We start from the raw sequence: 16,690 nt of genomic DNA on the forward strand, positions 1-16,690 counted from the left end.
TGACAAGGTTTTGCCATATTGCCCAGGCTGGTCTGGAACTCCTGGAGTAAGCCACTGTGCTCACTCCATGACCAGCACTTTTTAATGAAAATATCTGTGTGTAGCACACAATAGACTGATTTTTGCTTCAATGTACATATCTATGTGTGTGTTCCTTTCCAGGTTCCCTCATTCATCCACCCTGAATGAAGACAGATACTCACCTGGTCATGGCCTGAGATCCAACCAAAACCTGAGAGGTGACTCAGTCACAAGACACTCAGGGTTCATTAGAATTGTCTAGTCCCAGCTCTGCTTCCTCCAAGCTGTGAGACCTCGAGGCACTGCAGTAACGCCTCTGAGTCTTCCTGTTCTCATTTGAAGGACAGGACTAATACCTGTCCTTCCTGCCTCATGGGGTTGTTACAAGGATCAAATGAAGTGGTGCTCTTGACCAGTGGCAAGAACTTCAGAAATGTGGGTTGTAATGATTTGTATTTGTTAGCAGTAAATAAAAGTGCTTGGAACCAACTGGCAGCCTCTGGGGCAATTAAGTGTAGAAAATAAAACCCATGCCTTTTGGAAACTAGCATTCTTCCACATATATTGCTTCCAGACTACTAAATGGAAGTTGTTTCTGGAAGATGGATAGATTTAAAAATTTTGGCCTTGGAGCCCCTTTTTGCATCCCACAGAAAGGGGCTCCGCTCACAAGGAAGTCTTCACCCCTAGACTGAGCCTCCCAGAAGCACACCCTGAACAACTCTGCAGAGCTAACCAGTGCACTTCCTGTCCTGCAAGTACCGTTACTGATACCTGCTGCCTCCCAGAAAGAAGTGGCAGCATCTGATTGGTGGGGTTGGGGGAATTAGGGAATGCATGTTAATGTGAACCCCAAGAGTGAGTTGATAGCTGGTGAAGAGGGAGAAGGTAGAGGTGAGGGCCTTTAGGTTGGCCGGCTGGGCTGGCCTCGCAGTCAGTAAAGCCCCTCATGCAGAGCCACTCATCTCCTGCTGGGAACCGCTGACCTTTTGGTTCAGATGCCTGATATAAACTCACCCATATGGGAGGGGAGGATCTGAATGGGTAGGAGGAAGCAGGGAAAGTTACTAGGACAGATAGATTCTAAGGCTTATCTGAAAGGAAGGAAGGAGTTGTGATTGCTACCTGGGAGGTCCGAGGGAGAAGGGCCTGGGCAGTGTGCACCACTGGTGAGGGTGTGAAAAATGGGCTGGTGACTGGCCACCGAATGGCTTGGGGAGAAGTGGCCGGAGAGAGGGTCACCTGTGTGGTGGGAAGGGTCGGACAAGTGTTTTTAGATGTTATGAGAATGTCTACGTTTGACACGAGAAACTCCTAAGTTTGCAAAGAAAGGATACACAGCCACCTTCCTTCGATATCAGAAACAACATGCTGGGGATTAAAAATAATTACTTGGCCAAGAACCTTACCATTTACCAGAATGCATCCATGCAGTAAATATTTGGATGTCTATTACGTGCCTGGCATGTCCCACTTCACCCACAGGAGGAAGTCCATTTTATAAATGAAGAAACTGAAGCTCAAAGAAGTATGTGAATCTGTCTGAGGTTTCAGCCTTCTTAAAGATGAGAGCAAACTTCTTCTTGTTCTCCCCTAATACCATAGCACACTCAAGAAATGAGCATCTTTAGTTGTGCTTGGATTGGCCGAATCTGCCTTTAGGTAGAGGAGCAGACTTAATGGCTTTAATGAGCCACTTAACTACTTTCTGGAGACAACCTGGAGATGCTTTTGAAGAGCCCAGTCTGAGACCTGGTTCCATTTTTCCCTTCCTTCTGGGTCCCTGCCTCCAACCCCCACGCCCAGAACACATTTGGCAGTGAAGGGGCTCCAATTCCTGTTCTTGGGAGTGGCACCCACTTGTGCTCAAAGTAGACTTAAGTGGCTTGAAAGTAAGTGCAAGGGTCGGGAGAAGGACTTGACTGCATGAGGGAACTTTTAGAGGTTATAGAAATGTTTCTACCGTAATTGTGGAACATTTAATAAAACTTGAATTATATACTAAATTGGTAATTTTTATTGGATGTAAATTATAGTTCAATAAAGCTGATTTTTAAAACACTCAGTGTAAGTCCTGATATGTGCATTTGTGGTATGTAAATTCTACATCAGAAAGGAAAAAACTAAACAGTTGTTGAATTCCAGTTAATGACACACATGCTGAAGTATTTAGGGGCAAGTATATGGATGTCAGCAGTTTACTCTGAAATGCATAAGATGTAAGATATATTAATGGACAAGTAGATACATGATCAAGCAAGTATAGAAAAATTTAATTGTCCAATCTCAGTGGTCAATTTGCAGGCTGCCATTGTAAAATTCTTTGATATGTTTGAAAATGTCATTATACAATGTTGGGGAAAACCAGGTGACTTCAGGTTTTTCGCAGAGCCAAAGAGTTCCTATTGGACCAACTCTTTAGCAAATAAAAACTAAGCTCTGGGAAAAAAAACCTTCTTTAAAAACCAACTTCTTAAGATACTGAAATAGACCAAAAGCAGGCAGATACTGGAGAGGAGTCAGTAACTGGAGGACGAGCACCGGACTGTGTGAGTTTCCTGTTTTTTACCACCGTTAGCCTGAGGCCAGGTGTCCATGCACCTTGTAGGACAGGTAAGCCTCCAGTGTACAATCTACAGTCTCGCTGGCTTGAGGAACCAGAGTAGAGTTCAGAGCACCACAGCCTCTCAAGAGTAAAGGGGGAAATAACAGAAAAGCAAGCTAGAGAGGGGATTCCTAAATTCTGTATATAAACTACCCAAATCTCTAGCTGACCACTGAACTATGCATGCAGGACTAAGGCTAAAAGAACTGAACTAAAAGTTGAACTACTTCCCACTGCAGGGGAGACAGTTTTATCGCTGAGTTCAACCAAGTTAACTGCATGTTTTAAAATAATTCTTTTCAGAGGAATATAAGAGAATCCCGAGTTTCTACAACATAAATTATACACTAAATACAATGTCTAGGATACAATCCAAAATTACTCACTATCTGAATAAAAAAATTTTGCCTCATTCTCAAGAGAAGAGACAAAGGAGATCAACCCCAAGAAGTTCTAGTCAAAGCTATTAAAGCAACTATTAAAACTCGGCAAGACTGTAAAAAAAAAAAAAAAAAAAGTTCAAATAGTAATGGCTGAAAAAACTCCCAAATTTGGTGACAGACATAAATTTACAGATTCAAGAAGTTCAGTGAATAATAAGCAGGATTAATACAAAGAAAACCCCATCTAGATGCATCATAGTCTACTGAAGACCAAACTTAAAGAGAAAACATTGAAATCAGCAACAGGAAACTAGGGAGTAATGATTTAAATGACTGCTGACCTCTCTTTAGAAACATTGGAGGCCAGAAGACAGTGCAACATCATCTTTAACACGCCGAAAGGAAAAAACAAAAAGTCACCCCAGAGATCTGTATCTAGCAAAAATATATTTCAAGAATGAATTAAAAAAAAAAAAACTAATATTTTCAGATAAAAGGAAACTAAGAGAATTTGGAGATCTAAATTACAAGAAATGCTAGAGGAAGTTCTTCAGGCTAACAGGAGATTTTACCAGAGGGAAACTCAAATCTTTAAGAAGGAATAAAAGCCACTGAAAATAGTAAACATCCGAGTAAATACAAAGGATGTCTTCTTTCTTTCTCTTTAAACTTTATATTACTGTTTAAAGTAAACAACAGGCAGGCATGGTGGCTCACACCTGTAATCCTAGCGCTTGGGGAGGCCAAGGCAGGTGTATCACGAGAACAAGAGATCGAGACCATCCTGGGCAACATGGTGAAACCCCGTGTCTACTAAAAATAAAATTAGCTGGGCATGGTGGCATGTGCCTGTAGTCCCAGCTACTCGGGAGACTGAGGCAGGAGAATAGCTTGAGCCCAGGAGGTGGAGGTTGCAGTGAGCCGAGATTGCGCTACTGCACTCCAGCCTGGCGACAGAGTGAGACTCCATATCAAAAAAAAGTAAGTAAATAAAAATTGGTGGGATTTTAGCATATGTAGATAATTTGAATGACAATCATGTCATAATAGATGCAGAGAAGGGAAAAGGAAAGGACCCTTTACAGTAAGCTATCTGTATTTTATCCAAAGTGATACAATGTTAGCTCTTAGAGAGCTGTGAAACGTTCATCCCTAGAGCAACCACTTAATGTAAAGATAGAGCTAGAAAGCCAATAGATAAAAATGTCTGCTCTGAGAAAGACACTATTAAGAGAATAAAATGACCAGCCACAGACTGGGAGAAAATATTTGCACAACAGTTATCTGATAAAGCCCTGTTAACCAAAATATACAAAGAATTTTTACAATTCAACAATGAGAAAACAATGAGATTAAAAGATGGGCCAAACCAGGAGTTTGAGACCAGTCTGGGCAGCAAGGAAAAAAAAAAAACTTGGCATGGTGGTCCATGCCTGTAGTCCCAGCTACCTGAGAGGCTGAGGCAGAAGGATCACTTGAGCCTAGGAGTTCAAGGCTATAGTGAGCTATGATTGTGCCCCTGAATTCCAGCCTGGGCAACTGTCCCTTAAAAAGAAATAGGCTAGAGACACCTCACCAAAATATTCAAGTGGCAAATACACATAGGAAAAGATGCTCCACACATCATATGTCATCAGAGAAGTATAAATTAAGACAATGAGATACCACTACACATTTATTAGAATGGCCAAAATCCAGAACACTGACATCACCAAATGCTGGCAAGGATATCGAGCAACAGCAACTGTCATTTATTGCTCATGGGAATGCAAAATGGTACAGCCACTTTGGAAGACAATTTGGCAGCTTCTTATAAAACTAAATATAGTTGCCATATGATCCAGCAATTGCACTTCTTAATATTTACCCAAAGGAGTTGAAAACTTATGTCCACACAAAAACCTGCACACAGATGTTTATAGCAGTTTTATCCATAACTGCCAAAACTTGGCAGCAACCAAGATGTTCTTTAATAGGTGAATGGATAAATAAGCTGTGGTACATCCAGATAATTGAATATTATCCAGCGCTCTTCAGCAAATGAGCTGTCAAGCCATGAAAAGACACAGAGGAATCGTAGATCCACGTTGCCAGGTGAGAGGAACCAATATGAAAAGACTACATACTGTATGATTATACCTATGTGACATTCTGGAAAAGACACAACTTTGGAGATAGTTGAAAGACCAGAGGTTGCAGGAGTGGAGGTGGTAGGATGAATAGGCAGAGTCTAGAGGATTTTTAGGGCAGTGAAGCTACTGTGTATGATACTATAATGGTGGATACATGTCATTATACATTTGTCCAAACCCCTACAATGTACAGTACCAAAAGTGCACCCTAATACACACTATGGACTTCGATAATGTGTTAATGTAGATTCATCAGTTATAACAAATAGACCACTCTGTTGGGAGATATTGATAGTGGGGGAGGCTATGTGTGTGTGTGGGACCAGGAGTATTTGGGAAATGTGTACCTTCCTCTCAATTTTGCTGTGAACTTAAAACTGCTCTGAAAAATACTCTATTAACTAAAAAAGACCCAGTTAATCCAAAAGATGTCAGGAAAGGTGGAACAGAGAAGCCAAAAATAGTGGGGACAAACTAGACAAATAGTAAAATGGTAGACTTAAGTTCAGTCGTATAAACAACTACATTAAATGTAAATGGTCTCTATCTGCACTAGGATGGCAGCCACAGGCCACGTGAGATACTTGTTAATTGACCCTAAATAAAATTTAAGTCAGTCTCTTCATTGCACTAGCCACATTTTAAGTGCTCAGTAGTGACTCCTGTATTTCACTAGTATATTGAACAGCACAGATATAAAATATTTCCATTATCACATAAATTCTATTGACCAGCATTGGTCTGGTCAATCATGGAGATTATCAGAACTGACACAAATCCCCCCAAAAAGACCCAACTGCATGCTGTTCACAGCAAGTCCACTTAAAATACGTAAACTAGGCAGATAAGTTAAAAGTAAATGGATGGGAAAAGATACCATGCAAATGTCAAGCAGAAGAATGTGGTGACTGGATTAATATCAGATAAAGTAAACTTCAAGGCAAAGGGTATTACCAGAGATAAAGAGGGACATTTCATATTAATAAAAGGGTCACTACACCAGGAAGATAAAATAATTATCAATACATATGTTTAATAACAGCTTAAAAGTACATGAAACAAGTGACATAAAGGTAGAAATAGATGATTACATAGAGCTGGTGATTTTAAATATTCCTCTCACCAATCAATAGAATACATAGAGCAAATGTCAGTAAAGATAGATCGTATAAACACCATCAATTACTTTTAACTGACATTTATAGAACACTATAGCCAACAACTGCAGAATACACATTCTTTTCAAGTGCACATAGTACATTCACTAAAATAGACCATCTGGCTGGACCATGAAATAAGTCTCAACAAATTTAGGAAGATTGAAAACATACTGAATATGGTTCTCTGAACACACTGGAAATAAGTTAGAAATAAATAATGTGTCCTTTTTAAACTCCAGATATTTGGAAATTAAGCAACACACTTTTAAATAATTCATGTGCCAAAAAAAAAATCAGAAAATAATTTGAATAAAATATGAAAATACAATATACCAAAATTTTTAGGATGCAGCTAGCACCAGGCTAACAGGGAAAGGTAAAGTTTAAAAATACTAATGAGACAGCCAGGTGGGAGGGGGTCGCTGGAGAAGCTCCAACCAGCCTGTCCACTGAGGTGGAGCTGGAGCCTGGGGAAGTTCAGGACCCTTGCAGCAGGGAGGAGCCTGACCCCTCCTCTTCCTGTGTGGAACCTGGGATTCAAGCTAAGGGCGGGAAGTGCTGTAGCAGGGACTCTGGTCTAGAGAGAGTGCCTGCTTCTCCCTTTTCTTCCTTTTCACCCAATAAAGTCCTGCTTGACCCTTCAAACCCTCCGCCAACCTAAATTTTCATGGTCGCAGGACGGACAAGGACCCCATCTTTAGCTGAACTAAGGAAAAGTCCTGCAACACTAACATTAGCAAAGAAGAAAGGTCTAAAATTGGTGATCTAAACATCCACCATAAGAAGCTAGAAAAAGAAGAGTAAATTCAGAAGTGGAAGAATAAAAAGAATAGAGTGGAAACCCCAAGTACAACTTATCCCAGATATGCAAAATTGGCTTAACTAACATTAGAAATGCAATCAGTGAAAAACAACATATTAACAGAATAAAGAAGAAAACTATATGATCATCACCATAGATGCAGATAAGGCATTTGAAAAATTCAGTACTCATTCATGCTTCATTAAAAACAAAAAACTCAGAAAACTAGAAACAACAATAAAAGGAAACTTCCTTAATCCGATAGTTCCTATGAAAACCCCACAGCTAACATTATATAAATGATGATAAAAGGAAAGTTTTCTCCTAAGATCATAAGACAAGGGTATCTGCTTCCACTTCTATTGAATAACATACTGAGGCTCTAGCCATTGCAGACAAGAGGGGGAAAAGATGATAAAGATCAGGAAGAAAAAAGCAAAACTTGTAGATGACATGATTATTTACAAAAAAACTCCTAAAGGAATCAACAAAACATGTACAACTGATGAAATGTAGCAAGGCTGAAGAATTCAAGTACTTTTGCAACAATCGTGTATTTTATGGACTACAGCAAACAACTGAAAAGTAAAATTTTGAAATTCCATTTACAATAACATTAAAAGAACATAAAATACTTTAGAATGAATTTACAAGAGATGTGCAAACTCTCCATATGAAAACTTGGTTAAGAAACCCTAAATAAATAGAGGAATATACCTCTTTCATGAATTGTCAAGATGTTCTTTCCAAAATCCAGCACAATCCCAGAAATCAAGATCCCACAGCTTTTTTGATGAAATTAAGCTGATTCTATGATTTTTTAGTGGAAGTGTAAAAGTTTTATAACATTCAAAGAATCTTGAAAAAGGAGAGCAAAGTTAGAGGACTCAATTATAGTCCCACTAAAGACCTACCATAGAGTTATAAGTAATGTAAATCCTGTGGTATTAGCATAAGGGTGGGCAAATAATGAACAAACTAAATTCCTGAAACTCAGGCATATTTATCTTTTCAACAAATAGCATTGGAATAACTGGAAATCCACCTGGACAAAATGACCTTTGACTCTTCCCTCATACCATAGGGAAACAAATGGATCATAGACCCAAATATAAAAGTGTGGGGAGACAGAAAACCTATGCAACCTTGAAGGAGGTAATGATTTCTCAAAGGGCACCAAACATACAGAAAACATATTTAAGAAAATAAATGAGAAAATAAATAGGCAAATCAGAGGTAGAAATATTTGCAAGATATGTAGCTGAGAAAGGACTGGTATCCTGCATATATAAAGGATCTCTATAACTCAGTAACAGAGAAACTAATTTTATAAGTGGGCAAAATATTTCAACAGAAAATTCACAAGAGAAGGTACACAAGTGGCCAGCAAGCACATTAGGGAAATGCAAATTAAAACCACAGTGAGATATCGCTACATCCACCAGTATTTTTAGACATCAGGGAAATGTAAATTAAAACCACAGCAAGATATTGCTACATCCACCAGTAGTTTTAAAATTAAAATGACTGATACTGCCAAATGTTGACAAAGATACGGAGCATCCAGAACTATTGTACACTGTCAGTACAGCTGCTTTGGGAAAATGTCGGGCAGTTTCTCATAAAACGAAATACATATGTACCCTCTGACCCAGCAATTCCACTCCTAGGTCCTTACGTAAGAAATATGAAAACATATGTCTACATAGGTGTACAAGAATGTTCCTAACAGTTTTATTTATGATGACCAAAATTTTATAACAGTTCTCCTTTCTATCAATAGAAGGAGAAAGAATAAAACTATGGTATATCCAAACAATGAAAAACTAGCAATAAAGAGGAAGGAATTACTAAGATATATAACATGGGTAAATCTCAAAAACATGTTTGCCACAAGAGAGTACATACCGGCATGATTCCATTTATATGGAGATTTAGAACAACAAAAAAAAAAAACTGAGTTCTATAAAAGCGAAAGTAATCGATGGCAGAAAAATTCTGAACAGTGGTTTCCTCTGGAGGAATGTGGGTAGGGAGTTACAGGGAAGGGACTTCGGGGAACTCTGACCTGTTGGTGATGTTTGGTTGGTAGGTTGGATAGGTGATTTGCAGAGGTGTACGCATTTGTCAGAATGCACCTAATGATACAGTTAAGATTTATGCATTTCACTGTATGTAAATTTTATCCGAAAAGGAAAAAAATTCTGTAAGTAAATATTGAACCCTACGTAGTGATATGCAGGCAGAAGTACTGGGGATGAGGGCGGAAGCGTACCAAGCTCTGCAGCTTACTCTGAAATGCATCCAAACCAGATGGGTTGATGGATGGACAGAGGGACGGCTAGGTATCTAATAAATCAAGTATAGTAACATGTTAATTGTAGAATCTAGGTGGTGGGTATACGGGTGTTCACTGTAAAGTTCTTTCAACTTTTAGAATGTTTGAAATTTTTCATAATAAAATGAATTTAAAAGGTAATTGCGGTACTCACCCTGGGTGTATACACAAGCACCTATTCTCGCGATGCCCCTAAAGCTCTTGCCCCTCAGAAGGCTAGATGAAAGAGGGGCATTGGGGAGTGAGTAACAGAGCCGAGAGGACTGCTAACAGCACCAGGGTTTCTGATGAAAATGCACTCGCCAGAGCTGTGTTTCATTATTCGAAATCATACGGTTTTACTCAACAGGGCTCCTAGCCCTTCTGTCTCTGCTCCTGGTGCGTAAGGGTGGTGTGTGGGGCTCTGAGCCTGGGACTGCTCTCTCGGAAGGTGGGAAGATGCCCACGTATCCATTCCTCTCCGCGTGCAGATTCGCTCCCACACGCCCGGGCGGGTGATTCCGGAGGGCCGCGCGGGGCTGTCTGCGCGGGCGGGGGCGGGATGTGTCTGGAGGAGGCAGAGCGCCCTCTCCCGGTCCCGGAGGGCCCACGCGGCCCGGCTGAGCGTCCCACCAGCCGGTTCTGCATTCACTCCCCAGATCTGCGCGCCCTGGTGGGAGCACTGCAGCCCCTGGTCCGCCCTCCAAACGCCAGGCGTCTACCGGCGGAGACCAGCGCAGGAGGCGGGCCCGCGCGCAAGGAGGCGGGCGACAGGGTGGAGTCGCCGCAGCTGGCAGCCGCACGGCTCCACCTGTTGCCGCGTCGGAGCGCGCCCGCCTGAGAAGGCAGAGCGCGGTGCGGACCTGTGCTCCCCGCGCCGGCCGGCAGGGCAGGGCCGCGGCTGCCAGGAGGCCCGGGAACAGTCCCGACGGAGCGGCGCGGAGAGGGCGCTCCCCGGAAGGTGAGATCTGAGAGCGGCAGCGGCGCCAGCGGCCCCTACAAGGCGGGGTTTCAGGGAGGGGGCCCTGGCGGTTTGCTGGAGAGCATTGCTGATGGTGTGCGTGAGGTGGGGGATGCCTTCTGCGCGGACCCCGCGTCCAGGCAAAACTCTGGAACGCACTAAGCAGCCAAGCCCGGGTGGAAGAGATGGAACTCTCCAAGGTCAAGGTCTCCTGGCCGCGGGGCCCTTACAGCCCCCAGTCTTTGGCCTCCTCTCTGGAAGCGGGGCTGGCTCGCAGTGCGGGCTTGGTCCGGGCGGAGCCCACTAGTAGGCGCAGAGGACGCCCCCGCGCAGGATCCAGAGACCAAGGGTGCTCTGGCATGGGCAAGGCGAGGCTGGCTGCCCGGGGAGATGCCCCTAACTTCCTTCGCTCCCTGTTCCAACCTCCCTTTCTGGTCTCCTCTCTCCAGCCTGTCCGCGCAACGGATGCGCAGCGTTGGGGCCCGGCGGGAGGTCGGAGCCCGCGGACGCCGCTCAGTACAGCCCCTCTCTCCTTGCGCCCACCCTGGACCCGCTCCATCCCTAAGCCCCAGCAGCCGATTCGGTGACTCGGGAGGCCACAGGCTCAGCGCGACACCACGACCACAACTAGGACGCACCACCGTCGGTCTACCTGGGGAGGCACCTACAAAGCCAGCAGACTGACGCCCGCGTCTTAGCCGTCAGTGGCCTGAGAAGCGATAGTCAAAGGAACCAGGACCCCGTGGCTCTGCTTACCCGCCGACCTCCGGACCCCCTCGACCTTCTCTTCGGCGGAAACTCGACTTCGCTCGAGCTTGCCCTGAAGACGCGCCACGCCCCCTCCCCTACCTAAGCCAGACAGGGAGCAGGGATGGAAACGGCGTCCGCAACCCAGCGCCAAGCAGACGTGGACTCTGCGCCCGCTCCCCGGGACCTTCGGCGTTAAGGAGAACTCCGAAGAGAGCGGGGGGAGTGGAGGGGAACGGCGGCGACAAAGCGGATTTGAAACTAGGCGTCAAGGAGGACGTGGGGAGCTGGCGCCGCAGGAGCTACCGAGGCGGCGGCCAGGGGAGCCTCGCGGCCTGCGGGAGCTCCCGGCGGTCATGGGCGAGTCGGCGGTGGGGCGCCCGGGAGCCGGCTGAGCGCCGGGGCCCTTATTTCCCGGGGGAGTGGGCGAGACTCCGCTGGCGCCGGGTGCCCTGGGCCTGGGGGCTGCCCCTGGGGGCCCGGCCATGGCCGGTCGAGGTTTCAGCTGGGGCCCGGGCCACCTGAACGAGGACAACGCGCGCTTTCTGCTGCTGGCCGCGCTCATCGTGCTCTACCTGCTGGGCGGCGCCGCCGTCTTCTCCGCGCTGGAACTGGCGCACGAACGCCAGGCCAAGCAGCGCTGGGAGGAGCGCCTGGCCAACTTCAGCCGCGGCCACAACCTGAGCCGCGACGAGCTGCGCGGCTTCCTCCGCCACTACGAGGAGGCCACTCGGGCCGGCATCCGCGTGGACAACGTCCGCCCGCGTTGGGACTTCACCGGCGCCTTCTACTTCGTGGGCACCGTCGTGTCCACCATAGGTAAGTGTGCTGGCCGGACTCGCTGACAACCTCCGGGCGGCCTCCACTTCCTCTCAGAGGAAGGGGGCAGGACCGACCCTCTCAGCCTTTCATTCATCCATCTGGGCACCCAGCCCGACTGCACTGACATGAGCTGTAGCCTGATCAACAGGTGGTATTGCCTCCCCGCTGCTCTAATGTGGTCCAGGCACCGGCAGCTTCAGCGTCACCTGGCAGCTTGTTAGAAATGCGGTCTCAGTCCCCTCTGCAGACCTGCTGAGTCAGAATCTGCCTGTTAACAAAGTCCCCAAAGGATTGGAATGATCCTTAAGTTGGAGACGCTCTGCTCTGGGAGATTTTCAGTCTCATGAAGGAGACAGGGCTTGAGTTCATGGGGAGGAAAGCTTTTACAGATAGGGACAGGAAACTGAACATTTACTGAGTCAGTTAGAGGGGAAGTGCAGGTTTTAAAACATTCTGCCCTCGACTTCACACCGAGAAAAAATCAGAACACCAGACTGGAAGTGAGGAAGCCAAAGTGCCAATGACGGTTCAAAGGATGGAAAATTTCCCACCAGGAAGAACCAGGGAAGTGACCTTTGGCCTGAATCAGTTCGTGTTAGGCATAACTTGGGTTTGGGAACTGAAAGCGCGTTGCACCCTGGAGTAGGAGAGAGTCGCACTCAGGGGTCCCATGAGCTGGTTGGAGCCGTGGAAGGAAGACTAGGAAGGTCTGCTGACTAATGGGATGGAGGTGGGGGTAGGACCTTCACTGACAGACTGAGGTGCTGGAACTTATCTAGAGGCACCTGGGAGCCATTGAGAAGTTTTTAGCAAAGATGTAGCACAGCTACAATCAGTTGTGTTTATTTCCCAGCAGAAGGAAAATGATTTGGGGGAGTCTTTGCACCACACCCCTAAAGATTGTTCATCCTTGAAGAATAATCAAGTGATTAATGGGGGTTGGGGAAGATGCTGTAGAAATAAATTCTGAGGGGGGGCAAAAAGAGACCTGGAGCAGGGGAGGGAGCTTGGAAAAGTTAGATGGAGAGGCAGTGGCCTCCAAGCTGCAAAAAAGGCTGGCAGCTGCAAACAGCCCAGGGTGCATGTGCTGAGCGCTCTGTAGCTACTGCCCCTGTGCGCTCTAGAAGAGCTGGCTGGTGAGGTGGGGAGATAAGTTGAACCTCCTTGAGGCTCCCACACATGGCTGTGCTACATAGACATTCTGCCAGGAGAAGCAGCACAAAAGACAAAAGAGATTGGCTTCAGGTTAGATTCATCAAGAAAGACTTCCCAGGGCTAGTCCGGGAATTCAGGGCTTCAGCTGATGCATAGCAGGCGAGGCAGAGGACCAGCATGATGAGGCACACACAGGTTGTATCTGAAGTGCCTGGTTCCCAGCCCCCATCCCATCCCAGATGGCGCTGCCCATCAGCAGGCCGTGATGACACCACCATAACTAGGTATCAGGCAGGAAAACTCACAGCAGACCAGAACGGGCCCAAGATTGGTGGAGGAGGAATAACATCCCCATGCTTCTCCCCCCGAGCCCGCATTCTCTGCTGGACTCTAAGCAGACAAAGCCCAAAAGCCCCTCCTCACATCACCTCCCACGTCTCAGAAGACAGTTTCAGAATCTCCGCATAGGCAAGACTTGGGATGAACAAACTGATTAGGAGGTATCATTTTGGAAGTGACCTTGACTCTACTGTGTTTGCATAGCAAGTACAGGATTTTTTTAGATTGAATGGTTACTTGGGATGGTTTTGATGGGAGATTTGAGGGCTGACTCTTCCCCATCACCATCAAAAACCATCTCTTTGTGCTCCCAGTGGGCACAGAGGCAGGAAGGAGCAGAGCATGTGTGTGGACAGGTGCATCCATGTAGCAGGAACTGAGAGTGGCATGGGTAGGTGGCCATCTAGGAACATGGGCTTTGGTGATACGAATATGACAATGTGGCATGGAGGAGTGGAAAGAAACCTGGACAAAGAGTCTGGAGTGGGAGCTTTTCATCCTGCCTTTGTATCTTGGGCAAGCCTCTTAACTATTCTGAGCCCCATCCTTTTCTCATCTGAGGCATCTACAGAGTGCCCACCTTGGTATCTGGCACATCAGCTATTTGGTGAATATTAGTCCTGCCTGCCCCTGCTCCCTCCCTCCACCTAAGCCTGCCCCTGTCACAGGATTCTTGTGAGGGACAATAAGTTCATGTAAGTGCATGCGTGTTAAAAGGTAAAAAACATTATGTAAGTGTGGGCTGATTTTTATTTCTCATTTGTAGCATTTCCTTTTAAATTGTTTCACTAATTGTTGTAATAACAGCACTGGCTAACCTTTATCAGGCCCATTTTAGGCACATACTGTATGATTATTACGTGAATGTGCAATGCAGCTCATTGCTGTGTTACATTCACACTTCATTTCAGCCAACACAACTCCACGAGGTAGACAGAGCAATCCTCCGTTATAGATGAAAAAACTGAAGGTTCAGGTTTTTTATAAAATAAAATATAAAGAAGAAAAAATCAAATTATATGCAGTCATATCATCCAAATTAACCATTGTTAATGTTTTGGTCCATTTTCTTCTAGTCTCCTTTTTCCTCTGCATATACTCATACACATATGCATTTTTAAAAATTAGAATTATATTCTATAAACCACTTATATCTTGCATTTTTATTGTAACATTACATGATGGTGTTTTTCTTCTAAAAATTAATTCCACCATGCTTTATTCTGCAAAGACTTTGAGGTAGCAGACAAAGTATACAGTAAAATAATCATAAAATATAAATAAAACTTCAGAACAAGGGAAAAGAAGAACAGAAATATGGAATGCAAGCAGAGCTATGAAGTTGCTAGAAAGGAACTTTGTCTTAGTTTGGGTTCCCTCAGAAGCAGACCTTGAGCCAAGAATTTGAGTGCCAGCAGTTTATTGGGAGGAGCAAGGGATACACGTAGGTGCAAGAGAAAGTGAATCAAGGAAGGAAAGTAAGTTAATCCAGGGTATGCTGGTAAATCAGGCGCCATAGTGGGCAACTGGTACCTAATCCCAAGTGGAAGCTTGGAAGCAATGCAAAGTTCCTGAGCCAGATATCCCACGCAAGAAAGCTGGGATATTTACACACCTATACCTGTCAGGAATTGGTTAAAAAGCTGTCTGGGGAGGATGAGGAAGGAGCACAGGGATGTAAGTCCCAGGTACTTCCGGCCTTATTTTCTTCTGTGGACAGTGCAAGGGTAGCCTTCAGGCAAAGACAGGCTCTGCTGTTGGAAATCAGGCCAGTATGCCAGGAAATGATAACAAGATCCCAAGGAATGGTGGGGAATCCCATGGAAGGGAGAGAACCAGCAGTGACTGTTCAAGCTTCGGATGTGGTTTCAGGCTTCATGGCAGACAGTCATGACCCATGTTAGAATTCTTAGTATCAGAAAGGAGGAAATATAAACCTTTCCCAGTACCTAATTCTCCTTTTTTTTGGACACAGAGTCTTGCTGTCACCCAGGCTGGAGTGTAGTGGCACAAACTTGGTTCATTGTAACCCCTGCCCTCTCGGTTCAAGTGATTCTTCTGCCTCAGCCTCCCAAGTCGCTGGGATTACAGGTGTGCACCACCATACCAGGCAAATCTCTTTTTTTTTTTTAATAGAGATGGGCTTCGACGTGTTGGCCAGGCTGGCCTCAAACTCTTGACCTCAAGTGATCCTCCTGCCTCAGCCTCCCAAATGCTGGGATTACAGGTGTGAGCCACTTTTTTTTTAGGGAGTCTCACTCTGTTGCCCAGGCTGGAGTGCAGTGGCATGAGCTTGGCTCACTGCAACTTCCATGCCTCCCGGGTTCAAAGTATTCTCCTGCCTTGGCCTCCCAAGTAGCTGGGATTACAGGCACAAGCCATCATGCCCAGCTAATTTTTGTATTTTTAGTAGAGATAGGGCTTCACCATGTTGGCCAGGCTGGTCTTGAAATCCTGGCCTGAAGTGATTCACCCACCTCAGCCTCCCCAAGTGCTGAGATTACAGGCGTGAGCCACCACGCCTGGCCCCAGTACCTAATTCTCAAAAGTGTTTTCTCCTCGGGATTATATATAGGAGACATTGTATAGGATAACAGATGATATTCACAAATAATATTTTCCTGGAAAATGCAATTGAGGATTTCATGTCACTGTTACCTAATTGAGACCTTTGACTTGAAAGTCAAAGCTTAGAGTGGAAAACAGTTTGCCAGTTTCCCTAAAGGTTAAACCTAGAACTACTTTATGACCCAGCAATTCAATTTCTAGATATATTTCCCCCCCAAAAAAATCAACAGTAGGGATTCAAACAGATATTTGTGTACCAGTGTTCATAGCAACATTATTCACAATATCCAAACAACCCAAGTGTCCATCGATAGATGAATGAATAAACCAAGTGTGGGCTACATACAATGGAATATGATTCAGCCAAAAAAAAGGAATGAAATTGGCCAGGCACAGTGGCTTATGCCTGTAATCCCAACACTTTGGGAGACCAAGGCAGATGGATCACAAGGTCAGGAGTTCGAGACCAGCCTGGCCAATATGGTGAAACCTTGTCTCTACTCAAAGTATAAAAGTTAGCCAGGTGTGGTGGTTCGCGCCTGTAGTCCCAGCTACTCTGGAGGCTGAGGCAGGAGAATCGCTGGAACCTGGAAGGCGGAGGGTGCAGTGAGCCGAGATCGCTCCACTGCGCTCCAGCCTGGGTGACAGAGCAAGACTCCATCTCAAAAAAAAAAAAAA

General features: G+C 45.3%; 2 protein-coding genes across 2 annotated transcripts in view; both read left to right on the forward strand.

Moving 5' to 3' along the window:
* Nucleotides 1-9,627: 9,627 nt before the first annotated feature.
* On the forward strand, nucleotides 9,628-11,124 carry LOC105535296. The gene is made up of 3 exons (XM_011974324.1): nucleotides 9,628-9,686; nucleotides 9,872-10,381; nucleotides 10,831-11,124. Exons 1-3 carry the CDS (start codon nucleotides 9,628-9,630, stop codon nucleotides 11,063-11,065), a joined length of 804 nt encoding a protein of 267 aa, XP_011829714.1. The 3' UTR covers nucleotides 11,066-11,124.
* Nucleotides 11,125-11,180: 56 nt separating this feature from the next.
* The window catches only part of KCNK13 (potassium channel, two pore domain subfamily K, member 13), a 145,746-nt gene continuing 140,236 nt past the window's right edge, over nucleotides 11,181-16,690 (forward strand). Inside the window, exon 1 of the mRNA XM_011974312.1 lies at nucleotides 11,181-11,947. Within this exon, the coding sequence (XP_011829702.1) occupies nucleotides 11,614-11,947 (334 nt within the window). The 5' untranslated portion in view covers nucleotides 11,181-11,613. The remainder of the gene's footprint in view (nucleotides 11,948-16,690) is intronic.

The sequence above is a fragment of the Mandrillus leucophaeus genome, unplaced genomic scaffold (assembly GCF_000951045.1).
Source record: "Mandrillus leucophaeus isolate KB7577 unplaced genomic scaffold, Mleu.le_1.0 Scaffold144, whole genome shotgun sequence".
Taxonomy (NCBI): domain Eukaryota; kingdom Metazoa; phylum Chordata; class Mammalia; order Primates; family Cercopithecidae; genus Mandrillus; species Mandrillus leucophaeus.